Source organism: Thunnus maccoyii, chromosome 17, assembly GCF_910596095.1.
Source record: "Thunnus maccoyii chromosome 17, fThuMac1.1, whole genome shotgun sequence".
NCBI classification, from domain to species: Eukaryota; Metazoa; Chordata; class Actinopteri; order Scombriformes; family Scombridae; genus Thunnus; species Thunnus maccoyii.
Window position 1 is genome coordinate 6,850,996 of NC_056549.1, and position 17,570 is coordinate 6,868,565.

At 39.9% G+C, this 17,570-nt stretch overlaps 1 protein-coding gene across 4 annotated transcripts; it reads right to left on the bottom strand.

Annotated features, from left to right (window-relative positions):
• Positions 1–963: 963 nt before the first annotated feature.
• On the bottom strand, positions 964–16,869 carry bub1 (BUB1 mitotic checkpoint serine/threonine kinase). Of its 4 annotated transcripts, XM_042391173.1 has the most exons (25): positions 16,491–16,869; positions 16,329–16,374; positions 16,109–16,168; positions 15,422–15,563; positions 14,889–15,085; positions 14,365–14,405; positions 14,005–14,084; positions 13,866–13,909; positions 12,600–12,784; positions 12,365–12,483; positions 11,037–11,506; positions 10,912–10,952; positions 10,710–10,829; positions 9,811–9,918; positions 9,467–9,548; positions 9,180–9,264; positions 7,983–8,160; positions 7,813–7,879; positions 6,361–7,211; positions 4,891–4,991; positions 4,106–4,267; positions 3,811–3,968; positions 2,796–2,973; positions 2,565–2,671; positions 964–1,499 (listed from the first exon to the last, which is right to left on the bottom strand). In XM_042391173.1, the coding sequence occupies exons 2-25, from the start codon at positions 16,349–16,351 to the stop codon at positions 1,301–1,303; spliced, it is 3,798 nt and encodes a 1,265-aa protein (XP_042247107.1). In that variant the 5' UTR covers positions 16,352–16,374; positions 16,491–16,869; the 3' UTR covers positions 964–1,300. The 4 variants fall into 4 exon arrangements, with proteins under 4 accessions (XP_042247107.1, XP_042247108.1, XP_042247106.1 ...); XM_042391174.1 differs by lacking the exon at positions 16,491–16,869 and having other exon boundaries at positions 14,005–14,081; positions 16,329–16,484; XM_042391172.1 differs by lacking the exon at positions 16,491–16,869 and having other exon boundaries at positions 16,329–16,484.
• Between the last annotated feature and the right edge of the window lie 701 nt (positions 16,870–17,570).

Here is a 17,570-nt window from a genome sequence, read left to right on the forward strand (position 1 = left end):
TAATAAGCATTGACGCTTTATAACGTAACTGTTAATGCATTTGTCAACAACTAAACCAACTCCTCTTGGTGCATAAACAGATAATGAATTACAATATGGAGTAAGTATGTGACTAAGTATGTGTCAGATGGATGCATTTACACCTGCTGGCCTCTAATGCTTCTTAGATGGATTTATATAAACCAATTTATATAAATCGGTTGTCCTTTAATGCTTTATAGTGTTGCCACAAAAAACCCAAACAATACAAGTTCTGTTTTGGGAAAGTTATATAGGCAAATACATGACATTTCCTCTAGTACCACCAGCAGTTTGATAATTCCTGCTTTTAGCGACAGGTCTTGACAACTATTGGGTGGATTGTGACGAAATTTTGTGCAGACATTGAAGGTCCACAGAGGATGAATCCCAATGAAGTTTCCTCTAGCACCAGCAGCAGGTCAAAGTTTTTATTTCTCCATTGTGAATATGTTAGCATGCTGATGTTAGCATTTAGCTCTAATCCACCCAACATGCATTAAACTGGCGATGTCGTAAAATGTAAATGAGGAATCAATGTCAGATATATTCTGATACAACTGTCTGTCACTGTATCATTTGTGATAAGCCACCAGATGGCACCAAAGTCAGAAGATTTCAAATCCTACACATTATTGCTTTGTTTTTGCACTGTACATGTGGTTATTAAATAATTGTGATGAACATATACACTGAATGGGACAAATGATGTAATGGAGACATATTTTTCTGAATTCTTTCAAATTATCTGACATTTTTGTACGACCATTTCATGTTACTTACTGGCTGAGAACACATATTTAATACTATGCAGCACCAGTCAAAAGTTTGGTTCCCAGTGCCTTGAATGATAAAGTGTGTCCAAACTTTTGACTGGTACTGTATATGTGTATGTATATGTGTCTGTATGTGTGTGAGAAGAAAAAAAAGAAAATGGCAAAATAATCTGTTCAGTTTCCTTTTTATGGAAAGCACAAATATAAAACTCAATTTAAAAACATGCAAACATGAGCTCTTTTTGTACAGAAAACATGCTTACGAAAAATTTCTGAATACATCAAATCACAACTAAACAAATTCAGAAGAAATGGAAACTGTTGAATCAAATAATAATAACTAATATCTGTGCGGACTAGATTCAATAAATCTAACCGCACTAAACAAATAATCTACAAAGCAACACACATTTTATTCTCTGTTTGAATAAGATTAAAAGAAGGATAAGGGAGTGAAGAGGAGAGGAGAAAGATAAGAAAAGTGAGATCTGTCAGTGTTGGTGTCGTCATCTGCGAGATGCCTTGCGACTCTCCAGCAGCAGCACCACCAGGCGCCTCTTCAGCGTCGGCAGCTTGCTGCTGTAGTTCTGCTGCAGGACGGACGTCAGTTTGCAGCGGAGGCTCTGCAGGCTCGGCAGAGAACCGCAGTCCGGTACGTTCAGCATCGTGTGGAAGAACTCTAGCCACAAGTCGCTGTGGGGGTTTCTGTGCAACAGAGACGGAAAAAGAGAGACACAAGATCCTGGCTGTTAGAGGTTGTTCACACATCTGGCCGAAGAGAGCACAGCTGCATCATTTGAAAGTCTAATCTTCTGTTCCTGATCTCATTTTGATTCTTTATTTTGCTCCAGCCTTAAGACTCATGTGGTTTGAAAAAGTGACAGTGAGTCTAATACAACAGTCCCGCAATAAATCTTCATGAAGGTTATAAAGTTCAGTTTTTGTTGAACCTGTTTTGCAGACATGTTGATTCAGATTAAAAGGTAAGGCTAAGGGTGAGCCAAACCAACAATGGACTGATCTAACAAGTATTATGTGTGTATCCAAAGCCTGATATATTGTTGTCCAAAAACTATGCAAACCTCTTGACTTTGTACTACATTGTACACTATTGTGCAAAAGGCTTAACCACTTCAGATGTTTAGATTCTTATCCATTATGCAACACCATCAGGGAGGTGTCTGATTGGTCCCAAATGTATTCTGCAGCATGACAATGACCCCCAAACAGCAAGAAGAACAAGGAGTCCTGCACAGTTTTTCAGGTACTTGGCAGGTCGGTTGTTCCTGCATCTTTGAGAAGTTGCCACAGTTCTTATGTGGATTTAAGCGTCATTGTCATGCTGCATCATTGTCATGCTGCAGAATACATTTGGGACCAATCAGACGCCTCCCTGATGGTGTTGCATTACGGATAAGAATCTAAACATCTAAAGTGGTTTAGCCTTTTGCACAATAGTGTACAATGTAGTTCATAGTCAAGAGGTTTTAATAGTTTTTGGACAACAACGGAGGTCTACAGCATAGAGGAATAACATATCAGGCGTTGAATGATGATTTTGCAAAAAAAGCTGAATAACTGCTATATATAATCATAGGCTATTTTGGTGGTAAATACTTTGAACTTGGAGCAGAAGTCTGCTGCATTTTTCCACATCACTCCCTGTCATGTTATACCAACCCCCCTCACTCTGTCTCTCTCTCTCTATATATATATATAAATAAATTACATTACATGACACTTTAAGCTTGAGAAAGTCTTTGGGATTACCTTCTAAATACACCGTTTGTCTTCCACACGCCGTCTTCGTTAACGACCTCCATGTACGTCCCAAACAGCATGCAGTAGACCGTCCCTGCGATTCCAAAGTAGTCCGTCTAGGCCGCACAAGACAGAGGACACGTGATGATACATACAATTACATGGAAGTGTCAAATACATAAGATTATAGTACTGTATTATATAATTACAGGAGTTTCCATTCATGCTGTGTGTCCTCACCTGATAGTTCCACGGTTTCCCGCTGAGCATCTCGGTACATTGGAAGCCTGACGTCAAACACTTGGCGGTGAAAGCGGTGCCTTCTGGGAAGAGCTCCATGTCGATGCTCTGTCCGAGGTCGATCAGGACGAGGCCGTGGTCCACGCTCTCCGAATCGAAGCAATTGTTCTCCAAGAACCTGAAACACAACAACAGTGAAGATGATGATTTGTTCCAGCGGATCGTTTCTGTCGTCATGTCCAGCCGACTGTTTTTATCTGTAGACTGAAGGCAGAGAGCGTGGAAAACATTCAAAAGACTTCTGATTTTAACCACCTCTGCTTAGTGATTTTAAAAGGGAAAACCGGTTATTACTCTGTAGAGATTACACTTTGTGGTAACAATTAAACAGCAGCGAAAACTTCTATACTTAATGACTGTTGTTTCGTATTTTCAAGGAGTTACAAGGACATTTTAAGACATGGAGGACGTCCATAGTTGGATAAAATGTTGCTGCTTGGACAGTAAGGCTGCAACTATCTTTTTCATTATCATGGAATATCTCAATTACATTAGTCTATTAAATGTCAGAAAACCATTAAATGCCTGTCACAACTTCCTAGAGCCTAATGTGACATCTTTAATTTGCTTGTTTTGTCCAACCGACAGTTCAAAACTCAAAGATATAAAGTTTTTATGTCATTTACAGTGATAATGAAAAACACAGAAAAGCAGCAAATCCTCACTTGGAGATGTTGGAACCAGCAAATCTTTGACTTTTTTTGTTGACTTACAATTATCAAAATAGTCAGTGACTAATTTGTTTCATTAGTCATAGGTGTGGGTAAAGAAATAGAATCATTTTTGTTGTAATGTTCGTTAAAAACCTTGCGCTGACGGAGCAAAACACTCCACTGTGAAGGCAGTGTAGCTTAAAGTAATGTTACTAGTTCAGGTTGCAACCACCAAGTTTCAACAAACTATGTGGTTTAAAATGGGGAATTTTACTGTAATATGTTGTTTGTTGAAAGGTTACCTCTCTCCCAGCATAAAGTTGTCAGGTTTGACGTCAGCGTGGATGATTCGGATGCTGTGCAGCTGCTCCACCATGTGCAGAATACAGATGGTGAAGTACATGACCAGAGGCTGAGGCATCACCTTATCGCTCAGGGTTTTATAGATGTTCACTGCGTTCTGAAAGAGGAGCCACAGAAACGTTTTTTTAGTCAAAAGCTATAGACAACCCTCTATATTTGTTTCATGTTATTGCAACACATGCAGGAACACATCAGAGAGTCTCTGAGGTGATAAATTATCACTGCGAACCGCACCAGCAGAGTGCCGTAGTTGTGCAGCTTGCCGAGCAGCACGCTGCCGTTGTTGAAGAAGTGAGCGGAGTGGGTGCTGCTGTAGAGGTGACGGATGCCGGGCTGCAGCCGGGCGTCCAGCTGAGTGTTGATGTAGAACTCCCAGGGATTCGCTGGTTTCTGAACCTGCGTTTGATACAAGAGAAACAACAAAAAGCTCACTGAACATGTTGGAACCAGACACTTAACACCTGTCTGCTTTTAAGCTTATAAAATTTAGACTTACAGCACTTGAGAAAATAATATCTATGAAGCATTTTATGTTACAGAGAATAATATTTAATACAAAGGAAATACAGTTCTGTTTTTATTAAAATTCAACAAGAATCATAAATCTTTCCAACTTAGCTGCAGATGCATTTTAACACAGATCCTCTTTTTGTAACAGACTTCTCTTAGACATCTCATCTTGAAGATCTGGGTGTCTTAGCCCTTCCAAAAGGACAGTAAGGTCTTTTTTATACCCGTCTTTGAACGTAGGACGCTGTATGTTACAAACCTGTTATTTTAGCTGTTATCTAGCAGTGGGCCATACTGTACCTTCATTATTATGTTATTTTTATGATCTCACAGATGTTTACTGTCTGCCAGAACATGAATAAACCTTTAGAGATACAATCTGCTGCTTGATTACATTATGTCTATGGTTTATGAAGGGGAACGCTGTGTGACTGACTAATGGAGATACTGTATTCACGTACAGAGAGCTGATGTCACAGAGTCTTTATCTACAATCGCCGCCGTCTTACCTTCAAAACCATCTTCTCTGATGTCATGGGGTCAGTCGCCTGGTAAACGGTGGCGAAAGCACCTTCTCCGAGGACGCAGTCTACTCGCAGGGACGCCTTTCCTGTAAGAAGCCGAACGTCTTCAAATCAACACACATCCGACATCCGACACAAAACATGAGCGGTATCGATCTCATCTAAGAAGGCAAATAAGCACATTTCCCAAACTGCTGAAATATTTCTTTGAGAAAATAATGAATAAAATTAAAGCTGTAAGCAGCGTTGGTCAGGACCTCGCACTCTGGCCCGTGAGGGATATTTCTTACAAGTGTGGTGTGCTTTTATTTTGAAAGTTTGATTGACATGTGTACTGTCAGGTGTGTAGAGACAATAAGTAACTGCAGCTGGACACAGAAAAATACTCATATATTTGAATGGAGAGTGTGATCTAACCCACACCTTTTTGAACATTTACTGTTTCCACATAGTTTAAGATACAAACTTCATTTGAACTTTAAATGAATCACGAGACTTTGACCTACAAATCTTGAATTTACATGTGTTTTCTATCTTTTATTGTTTTTGAGATATTAGAGTGTGAGTTTTAAAGTCTTTTCTTGCTCCTCCTGTGATTTTATAATGAGTGTGTATTGCGGAATGTTTCACAGCACTGAGGGAGTGACATCACCAGGAGCAGTTGGAGAGGAGGATTTTAGAGTACGCTTCTTGTGAAATATCTTCATAAATCCCATGACTTTGGCCAAATCTTACATTAAAAATCATATTTTTGTAGGAAACTTTGTTGCGAATCCATTGATACAGGTTTGAAAGTGGTCAGACTTATAGTTTAGACATCAGAAGCCTCTGTTTGACACAAAGTTCATGCCCATAGATTGCCTCCCCATTGTTTTACATTGTAAGGTGTGATGTGGCACTACAACTTTGAGGGCTTATAAAATCCAAACCATTCGAGTTATTACAAAGTTTTACAACTTTTTTTCAGCACAGTGTCATAAGTCATGTATTAAAGTTTGAAGCTGATACCATTAACGCCATCGGAGGAGATAGCGTTTGTTCGGAGTCCAAAGTTGGGGCAAAGTCTTATTTTGAAAGTGAGACTTCCTGTTAGATTTAGGTCAGGGGTGTCAGCGTATGATTCGTAGGTCTTGATGGGACAAATAATTGAGTTTTGGTTTGATCTCTCTACGACATTCCTACGGACCATGGTGGCCATTTTAGTTGCATAGGTGGCGCTAGTGAGCACATTTTAGCACTTTAGGGGTTAATTTTTACATTTTATCAATTTTTTTTTAACCAGACTTGATGTGCATGCCAAATTTGGTCAGTTTTTGAGTATGTTTAAGGGGTCAAATTTAGGGTTTAAGTGGCGTAATAATAAAGAAAGAAAGAAACACATGAAAAACAATAGGGTCCTCGCCCTTAGGCTCTGCCTTTTGGGCTCGGTCCCTAACTAACAGCTCTCCTCCTTACCCATGCTGATGGTCATCTTGGGGGTGATGTTGGGTATGCTGCACTGCCAGGTGATGCAGTGAGGGTGAGAGGTGAGAGGCGGGGACAGTGTTGACAGCAGATTAGAGATCAGTGCATTGTCCCAGGGGTCGGACACCTGCTGGGTGCTTCCCGTCCTGGCTGCCCTGGGTGTTGTTGGGTTCATGGAAACGTCAGCGCGGAGACTCAGGCCTCTGCCTGGACTCATCATGGGTTCGTCCACAGTGCTGAACTGTGGCTGTACCGGGCTCATGGGCACATCGGCACAGAGCTGCGGCTGCTGCTGCTGCGGACTCATGGGGATGTCCAGGCTCTCGGTGGGGACGGTGTCTGCTTTCTTGAGCCTGCATGGACTCAGGAAGGCGTCCAAGTCCAGCTCGCCTCTGACCTCAGGGCTTCTGACAATCAGCCAGTCTGGTTTGGGAGCGCACTCTGGGCTCATGGGAACATCATAGGCTGGTTTGCGGGCACGTTCTGGGCTGGTGGGTTTATCTAAATCTTCCATGATTGTAAAAGGTTCACTACTGGGTCTGACTGAACTCTCAGGGTTATGCGAGGTCAGAGAGGCCGGTTTAGGAGGCTGCTCAGGGCTCGTGTACACTTCCCAGCCGGGTCCTGTTGTCCTGGCGATGGACGAGTTGGTGGGACAGAGTGTCTGGTCTCTGAAGGACAGAACAGCTGGAGGAGGAGGCTGCGCCATGGTGATGGAGGAGGTGGTCAAGCAGTGTTGAGCTGCGGCGAGCCCTTCACCCACGATGGTGCCTTGTGTCGCTGTTGAGGGGACGAGCTGACTGACGCCCGTCTCATCAGGAGGACTGTACTCCATGATGGGGCTGCGTGAGGCGATGGAGACATATGAGAATGAAACAAACAGATGATTGTTTTGAGTATTTTTTTTAAATGAAAACGCGTCCAAATTCTCTGATTCCAGCTTGTTAAATGTGAATATTTTCTGATATCTTTAGTCCTCTGACAGTAAACTGAATATCTTTGGTTTGTGGTCTGTTGGTTGAGACAGAACAAGACATTTGAGGACGTCATCATGGGCTTTGGGAAACAGTGACCGACATTTTATAGACCAAACAACTAATCAATTACATCATTGTATCTATACTTTGCGTGGCCTTTATATCGAGTAGGAGACCTACAAATATATTCAATTTAGTGAAAAATGCTCATCACAATTCCCTAGAAACTGTCCAAAACCCAAAGATGTTCAATTTACAACAATATAAAAACAGAGAAAAAGGGGCAAATCCACACATTTAAGACTCTAAACATCCAGGAACTTGGACCCAGGATGTTCCCCGCCAAAATAATTTAACTTTTCCAAACAAAATTACAAAGTGCTTCACTCACAAAACACAATAATAAACTAAAACAAGCCACGCTGGAGTAAAGAGGCTGAGAAGTGAGTAAAGACAGATTAGTTACCTGAGTTTCTTGGTTTGACGTCTGATAAAGGCGTCATCATCAGCGTCTCCGCTATCGCAGTTGTTCTCTGGAGAGAAAAAAGGAAATCATTCTTGAATTAATGACTTTCCAGACACAGAAAAAAAACACATGTTGAAAATAGTTAGAGTGTGTGAGTCAAAGTTCTTTACCTTGATCCTGGTAAAAGTTGCTGCTGGAAGGAGTTTTGTGTGTGAACGGAGTGGAAACAAACTGGGCCAACATGGCGAAGTCTGTGGTGCTGTTGGGACAAGCAGCCAGCGAGTTGAGGGAGTTGTAGCGAGCTCCCCACATGGTGCTCTCGTCCGGCATCAGATATGAAGGAGTCTCCTGTAGGCACGGGGGTTCGAACGCATTTTGTCAAACTCAAATCCGATCTCATCAGGTTTACCTTTCATCGTCTGCAGTAACTAAAAGGCTAAAAACAACAACAACTCGACAAGATTTCTAATCAGATTTTGTTGCCTGAGAAGCAGAAACTCGACAGTTTTTAAATGTTCACAACCTGAAAATGAGCCGAGCAGCATCATACATGAACATGGAGCTGCAACGATTAGTCAATCAGCAGAAAATTAAATGGCAACTGTTTTGATAGTTTTCAATTCCGTCATACATGATGGTAAACTGAATATCTTTGGGTTTTGGACCTTTGGGGCAGACAAAATTAGACATTTGAAGATGTCACTTTTGACTTCGGCAAATTGTAACAGTAATTTTTCAATATTTTCTGACATTTTATAGACGATTAATAAAGAAAATAATCAGCTCTGAGTTGTACCAGCTATGTGTAAGTTGGCATCATAGCATATTGTTAGTAAGCTAGATCGACATTTAAATATATCAATAAATTAGGTCTCTACTGGATTACTGTGTTGTGAAATGGGATCAATTAGTGAGAAAATGATGATGTGTGGCAGAAAAACTGCAGTTTTACCATCAGTGAGTTATGTGACATGTTATGATTTACATTTATTAATACATAAATCACACCAAGTTTGAATTTACACACAGTTGGTGCAACAGGCTGCAGCAGATTAATTGATAATGAAAATAAATCAGTAGTTGCAGCCCTGATGTAGATGAAATGTATCTGACACATTCAGTTGTATTTCATCAGCTACTGAAGCACCTGATTCACGACTATGAAGCTGATCAGATTCAAATATTGATCTGAATGAAAGTTTAACTGGGAGATTCTTAAAGTGAAGAGAGGAGAGAAGTTTCTTCTTCTGTTTTCATATAAAGTTCTTCTATCTATCGCCCAGTAGGACAAATAACGTTCTTCATAAGGCTGCTTTTCAAATCAAAGCATCATCCATGAAGTGATGTCGGGTTTTGTTCATACTCACGTTAGGTTTGTCTGGTTTAGACAGCGGGATTTCAGCCAGAGCTCTGATTGGTTTACGCTTCTCCGCCGCAGCAGGAGCAGCAGCACTGAACAGGATAAGACAGACAAACGTGCGTCATTATTTATTCACAAAGTCTATTTGAAGTTTCTTTTCATCCAGACACTTTTTGTGATATTTTGACTCCCCCCCCTCGAGGTTTTGACTCAGGTTTTCTTTAATGCACAAGTTGAAAACGTGGATGGAAATATGTGTTTCTAGCTGTCTGATGGCCTGGAATACATATTTACCTGCAGTTTTCTTTGTCACTGTTGTCCTGGAAGATAGTGAACGGGGTTGTGGTGGGAGGTTTGGTGAACGAGGAGGCGCCTCCTTCACATCATAAAAAAAACAAAAACCCAGAAGAATTTGGTTAACTGGCAGAAAACAGCAGCAAAACATTTTAGTAAACAAACTATAAATTTCATCTACAGAAATAAACTTTTTTTTCTTTGGTGGAGAAATAACAAAATTAATCTTTTTGGCGGGAAAACATTCTTGACCTCTTATCGTGGTCTGAAGCCACTAAGTCTCCACATACCAATTAGATTTAATAAATATCATAAATATCCACCCCTGTTTACAGCTTATTTACCGTTTCTTGGAGATCCAGCATCAAACTCCTCAGCGGTGTGGAGCACTGACGTGTTGTTGAACAAGTCTTCTGTAAGAGTCGGGGCCTGGAACATGTCCATGATCACACCTGGGTGATACGAGACTCAATGTTATTCACTGTGTAGGAACATAACTTGGTGAATCGCGACCAGAAACTGGACTAGTGAGGCATAGTAGGACAAACTGAAGCCGTATCAGGGTACATGTGTATCAAGTGTGTTTTTGTGCATATTTCTGTCAATATCTTTTTTACAAATTTCATATATTATTATATTACTTGTCCATTCCATTGTTTTCCACTTTTCTTGTTGCAATTTTTTCCTTTTAGATAAAAATGAATAACCTTTTATCCATAAATATGTCAGCTTAGGAGACAAACCAAAAGATGTAGGTATTTTTTATTGAAGTGTTCAAATCCTCAAGAACACAAATCCTCTGAAAAGTAGCTTGTAACTATAGCCATCATAAATATAGTGCAATAAAAAGTACAATATTTCCCTCTGAAATGTAGTGGAGTGGAAGTATAAAGTAGAATAGAATAGAAATACCTCAAAATGTCTTGAGTAAATGCATTATATCACTAGTATTAGACAGACCCAGAGACTGTCTATACCTTGATCGTCAATATCAAATTTTTGGAGAGGTTTGATATATTTAAATCTACTGAATTATAAAGTGAATACCACAGTTCAAGATATCAACAATAATCTGAAGGATATAGTGGAGCTACAAGGTGCCATAAACAGTCTGCAGGTGAACTTTTAACTACTGTAAGTGAGAAAAAAAAGCAATGTTGTGGAGAATAAACAGGGATTGTAAATCCTCATCCCTACAGTGTAAAAAAGATCCTTCACCGCTATTTTTTCACTTTCTGCTCACCCAGTGCTTCCCGTGTGTTGACAGTGGGTGACGGTAGCACCCTTGACGGTGTGGCCTGAACAAACCCCAGTGAATTGTTAGGAGTGATGTGAGACACGTTGGCCGTACCTCCGTGTGACACTGAGAGAGACACAAAGACGAGGTTTGAAAACAAAAAGTTACAATTAAAGAGAGTTTAGAGGTGAACGACAGGTTTACTCACCATCAAGTTTCTCCTCAGGCTCTGCTGGAAGACTCACATCCCTGGAGGGGAAATAAAATGGATGAGTAAGGAATTTAAAATTTCCTGTATTGTCTTTTTCTGCTTCTTCAGATGTAGTGACTCACTGATGCGGGGTGATGTGCTCCTGGGGTTGACGGTTCTCCAAGCTGCTGCGCTGAAGTCGATCGTCCTGGAAGGGAACGTCGGCGTTCGCGGCGGAGATACCAGCCGGTCTGTGGAGCGACAGGTTCATCTGCTCGAAGCTCACAGGCAGCTGAGCTGATGAGGCCTGGATGACGGACGCTTGATCTGTTGACGCTGAGGTTGTTTTGGGCGAATGAAGGCTCCTGTCAGACAGCGCCGAGGGATGATAAGATACCTCTGAGCTCAGAGTGTTTATGTCCGGTGTCCTGGTGTGGCTGTGCTGTTGAACAAGTTCGGGGACGGCGCTGGCCCTTTGAATGAAGGTCGGCTCCGTGTGTAACCTCAAGCCGAGAGAGTGCCTGCTGCTCGGATAGTTTGAAGGTCCAGGACGTCCGAAGGGTTGCTGGGTAGGATGAGGGTTCAGACTAGCAGCTGTTTCTACTGCAGAGAGCTGTGGAAAACAATGATGTGGTTTCATGTAAGTTCTGCTGTTTCCATATGGTTCAACAACTGAAAGTGACCCACTAAAGTACTTTACGTCCCTTTTTTCAATGTTATATTTCAATTAAAGCTGCAATCCTTAGTCATTTTAAGACATTTCATAGACATGAAGATGAATTGAGAACCTGATTAATTGACAAATTTCTTAGAGCTCATGGTGACATCATCTAATGTCTAAAGATCATCAGTTTATGATCATGTAGGACATAGAGAAGCTTGAAATACTCACATTTGAGAAGCTGCAAACAGTTTTTTTTTTGCAGGTTTTGCTTAAAGAATTATTATTTAATTGGCAAAACAGTTGCCAATTTATTTTTTGTCGATCGACTAGTCGATGAATCGTTGCAGCTCTAGATTTGTCCACCAACGGGAAAAGAACAGCAACTATTTTGATAAATTGTTTAAGTTGGTTTTTAAAAAGTAGAAAATCCCAACTGTTTCCCAGTTCCAGCTGCTGTTCTTGGTTTTGTCTGACAATAAATTCAATGTTTGGATTTTGGACAGCTGGTTGAATAAAAAAAAACAGGCATTTGATGACACTTAAAGAGATTAATGGATAATGAAAATAACAGTTAGTTGCAGCCCTGTTTCAAATGTATAAATAGAAATGTGAGCAGGTATATCAGGGTCTACAAGCACCTGATGCAATTCAAACCAAATCGCTGCAGCCTCATTAACAAAATCCCCCTCCTAACTGTATGAAACACCCCGCACATATGTTTACTCCCACATAGATGTTGTGTTTGGAGTGTAACTTGACAGTAATTGTAGTGTAACACAGGATTTAATTTGTAGTGGTTTATCTCACCCTCTGTGATGAAGGCTGGCTGCTTAAATCTCCACAGGCTGCGAGATTCTGATTAATTTCCTCCAACCTACATTTAATGCTCAGGATGCCCTCCTCCTGCTCCCTTAGTCTCTTCTCCGCTGTAAGCAAAACAAAAACCAGATGTTATGACATCATGTGAGTCTTCATTAACTTTTTTTCCCCTTAATTATCTTATTTTCCCACTACGATTGAATTTATAAAACCATCGGCTTACTGATTTCTCTCTTCTCCCGTTCCTGCTTCTCTCTGAGCTTATAGAAGTACTTTTCCGCTCGGACCTCCTCGAAGCATAATTCGGATCCTTCGCACACGAGTTCTTCTGTCATGTACGCCGACACGGTCTGAACGCTGAAGCCTTGACTGGAGGAAGTTGCCCCTGAAGTCTCGGAGCGGGAGACTCTGTGGAGGAGAAAAATGGATTAAACGATATGATAGGTGGACACGTTTCATTCCAAAGCACAATACAGTTCTCACAGTACTAACACTAATACTTTTAAAAATACATTATAAAGTTATGCAAGTTTTAATAGTGAGTAATTAAGTAATATCAAACATTTAATGGCTTTGGCTTGAAAAAAAATGCGAAAATATACTTTAAAGCATCTTATCTTTGTTGGTAAGTGCGCCATCTACTGACAACTCACGAGCTTTAAAAACACTTACGGACGTTTATATTTATAGTGTTCATTTTTAATCGTAATAAAAGAGCAAACGTGCGTCATTCTTTTGTGACGCACTCAGGCCTTTGGCTACCAAGCATCTTACACATTCAAAAAAAAAGGTAATAAAGTTTTAATAGCTTTTTAAGTATACGAACCACTGTTACATACTGGTGAAATAACATCCTACGTTCATGTTCGCTAGGAAACCGTCGCTGTTGACGGTAAATATCAGCCTCATTACGAGGCCTATATATTATTAGAATCAATTAAGCAAATTAAAATAAGCCATAAAGCCTATAATTTTTTTGTATATATATGATTTAATTTCGGCATGAACACAGCATAAAGCTCGAATACTGAACCGATGTCACCGGCATAATCAGCTGATCACAGGAGGATGCAACTCAATACTGTTATGAATGATGTAATAGCATGAAATCACAATACCAAGGCTCATATTTTATATGTACTTTAAATAAAAGAATGTTTGTGGCTCATTTTTTAGAAATAGAGCTACACGTAGTGATTGCTGTTGTGTTGATGTGATCTTCTCATTTGCAAATTTTTGGCAGGGAGTTGATTCATACTTCCCTGTCATCCCAATTTTAAAACATTACAGTGCTATAGATTGTGGTTTAAACCCTCACAAAATACTAAATTTATCTGCTGTAACTGTAAGATCGAGCCTGTTTTGCTCCATACTGTCTGAACTAAAGCATTAGAAACTTGTAGGAGACCTCTGCGATCCCCCCTGACACCGGAGCATAAACCCTCCTCACAGAAAACAAGTTAAAACGACAAAAAGTTGAAACACTTACATTATGGTGTATGTAGGTGATTTGGACACACAATCCACAGACGCCTGTAACAGAGGACAATGTGTATGTGTTGGTTTAGAAAGCAAGAATAGAGTTATTCAAATATTGTTATGGAAATATCTCTCACACACACACAAACCTTGCTCTGAGCAGCGGGCTCTCTATGGGATGACATCTGATTGGTTAACTGGGAGTCCTGCAAAGGGTTTCGACCTCCTGCTTCACAAATAAATAAGTGAAACAATTAGAATCTGACATGATATATCAGTGTTTTTCCAATCTTGGTCCTGGGGCGTCTCTGCCCTGCATGTTTTAGATGTTTCCCTCTTCCAACATACTGATTCAAATCAATCAAATCATTTCAAATCAAGCTCTGCAGAAGCCTGATAATGATCCGTTCACTTGAATCAGGTGTTTTGGAGCAGGGAAACATCTAAAAACATGCAGGGCAGGGATGAAACACTGCTTTAAATCAATTCAAAGTTGAATGAACTCTTACCTGTTGCTGCTGTCTGGCTTCTGGTTCTCGTTTGAAACTGCCTGCAGATCAGATTATCGTTTTTGTTTAATCATAGTGAGAGTAACTAATGATTATTTTCATTATTGATTACTCTTGGTCTATAAAATGTCAGAATATAGTAAAAGCCAAAGATATTCAGTTCACTTATTGCATAAGACAAAAGACGAGCAGTATATCTGCACAATTTTGAAGCTGAATCAGTAGAATATTTTGCACTTTCCTTGAAAATTTACAACAGTTAATCTGTTATCAAAGTAGTTGCCAATTGTTTTTCTGTCAATTAACTAATCGACTAACAGTTTCAGTTCTATTACAGTGTATAGTACACACTCAAACAACTGTGTAACACCTAGTAAATAGTAAGTGTACATAAGACAGTAACGTCTTCCATTTGTTTCTCGGACACTTGAAACAGTTTTTTATATATAACTGGCAACTTTGTTTTAATAAAGAGTTTGTTTCTTGTTTAAAAGGTGTATCTACATGTAAGTCTATGTTGTTACCTGTATTCATGGTGCACGGTCTCGGCTGGCTGGGCTTGGTTTTCCAGTGCTTTCTGGTACACTACATCAGCCTGATCATTTAGTCCTTTCTGTTCAAACTGCTGCGCCCAGGCCACGTAGAGGGCTGCGGTCCTGGTGCCGACGCCTTTACTGAAGATGTAATTATACAGTGCGATGGGCTCGGAATAATAACTAGCCTGTAAAGCAGAGTTAAAACCCATAAGTACTCATGTAAGGTATTTGCAGTGTAAAATCAATTCTGGTTGTGTGACCGAAAGCATGTTTAACAGTGTTTCTTCTGTATTCCTACAGCAGTGATGTAGCCACAGTGACAAAACTGCCACAGTTGCTATGTCTGAATGTATAGAATTCATTATTTATCTTTATTTACATCATAACATCATACAGATAATCCTTGAGCGCTACAGCCTGACACAGATCCACAGCCTGAACCACAATACGGACAGTTGAGAAGTAATATTACCGACAAGCGTGAATGCAGAGTAATAATGTGATGTTTTAGTCAGACTTACACATTTGATGCAGTGGTTCACGTATCTGATGTCATTTGCGTATCGCTCAACGTCCAAAAATTTCTCCACAAGACTGTCAAACACCTGCGACATGCCGCTGCCACAGTCTGCAGGTAATCTTTGCTCCATATACTCCACAAACCTAGGACAGTGAACAGTAAGGTGTGCTTTCAGATCTCTCAGCTGTTGATCGTGCATGTGTTATTCAAGTGCAATGACCTGCACAAAACAAGGACACGTAGAACTGTATAGGGTACGGATTAACAAAGAAATAAAAAATAAGTGGAAACACAACACAGTGTGACGTAGGGCTGCGCAAAGTACTGTCACGTGACACCAAAAATCAAAAGATTAGAGAAACAGTCCAAAAACTGAAAACATATTTTTATATCATAACTTTCACGACCCCTCAGATTTATCTGGTGACCATTTGGAGGGGCTCGACCCCTAGGTTGAGAACCACTGGACTAAACTAGCTAACTGTTTAGTCACTCATGCTTCGGTATTAATAATCTAATAATGTCATATAATAACAATACATCATTCAGAGGGAACCAATTATTTTACTGCAATACTTTAATTTACTTGTTGCTGCTGCTACTACTTATGTGCTTTTATATAAGTAGGATTTTAAAATAAAAACATCAGGTAAGGCTAACTTGAAGCAGTCAAAGTGACGTTACTCACTTGATCCATTGATCCAGAGGGTCGTCTCCTGTGTATGAGCTCAAACTGCTTTGAAAACACCTAAAAGGATAAATATACACACATTAAAGTAAGACAGCGTCATGTTTAGCACGTATAGCTTTTATAAAAATACTTATAATTCAGATAAGTTACACATTCATGTTTGTACCGCTAAACTGAACCGCTAGAAGGAAGCTAGCACCCATTAATATTGACTTACTGTAAATACGTTGCGACGTCCATTTCTCCTGAGATTGACAATAGTCCTTTGAAATCACAAATAATAAGTTAACTTTTGTGTTGTTTCCTATCAGCTTATGTATCAAACTTTACAAAGCATTTCGCCGGATAACCAACCGGGATCGTCGGGTTTGTTTCTTACCTCCGAACTGCAGTTGTTCCTACATAATTTGAAATGTCGCGCTCAGCCAATAGCAACGCGAGCGTTTAATAGTGACGTTATGCCCCGCCCCTTATTGTGACGACATTTCCGGGGTAAAAATCAAAACAAAAGCGAGAGGGAACCTGCAAACCAACTGCGGAAATATGTGCAATTTTACCAATGAACAGACCCTGAACGTACCAATATGTAATTTAAAATGTAATTTAAATCTAATCGCAAGGACTAATAACAACCAAGTAAAGTTTTATGAAGTTTCGTCTACTTTTCTGATGTATATAAAGGAAGGAACCTAACAGCAAGTAAACATTCCTACAATTTGTTCTTCTGTTGTTTTTTTCTAAGTCTCCCTTTACTCAAAAATATGTTTTGCTTCTTGTTCCTACAGTTGGATGTTTAAGCTTCACTGAATGATGTATGTGCAGAGTTTCACACTAGACGGCTGTTTTCACATTCATCTGCTGAAAGTGGAAAGTTTCTCCGTGCTCATTGAAAATTTGATTTTAAGGGGTGGGCCTTCAAGCATGATTTGTGACATCATAAGTAGTTTAAAAGCCAATCCTGGTCCAATATTCAATTTACACAAGTGTGATGTGGAAACTTGAAGCCTTCAGTGCACATATACTGTATGGTCATAATTGAATTCCCTGGCACTTTGTTTCCTCTTTTTGTTCTTAATACTTTGGTTTGTTTTGTTAATGTTTTTTAAGTCTGACTGTTGGCAATAAAGTTGAGAGAAAATAAATCAATAAAAGAGAAAGGGATATAAAAACTCTTAAATGCAGAAGATAATAACAGTGAAGTAAAGGATCAGAATACTTCTTCCACCACTGGATATAGCAGCAGTGGGTTAAAGCTGTTAAACCACACAAAGTATTTGCAGTGAGAGTATGAGATATGTCAAGCTTTAATGTGGTGAGAAAGTCAATGTTAAACGATAACATTGATAAAAGCTGTATAAAGTCAGTCAGTGGGTCAGTGTCAGTTAGCCCAGTGGTTCCCAACCTTTGTGGCCTGTGACCTCTTAAATTAAGCCTAAAAGCCTACCTTGCCTTGATTCAT

Bases quoted from the DNA above. Each gene is read 5' to 3' on its own strand.
- bub1 (XM_042391173.1), bottom strand. From the start codon at position 16,351: ATGGACGTCGCAACGTATTTACA. The intron at 16,169-16,328 runs GTAAGTCAATAT...TTATCCTTTTAG, and splicing joins GACGTCGCAACGTATTTACA to GTGTTTTCAAAGCAGTTTGA. The intron at 11,507-12,364 runs GTGAGATAAACC...TGTTTTCCACAG, and splicing joins GCCAGCCTTCATCACAGAGG to CTCTCTGCAGTAGAAACAGC.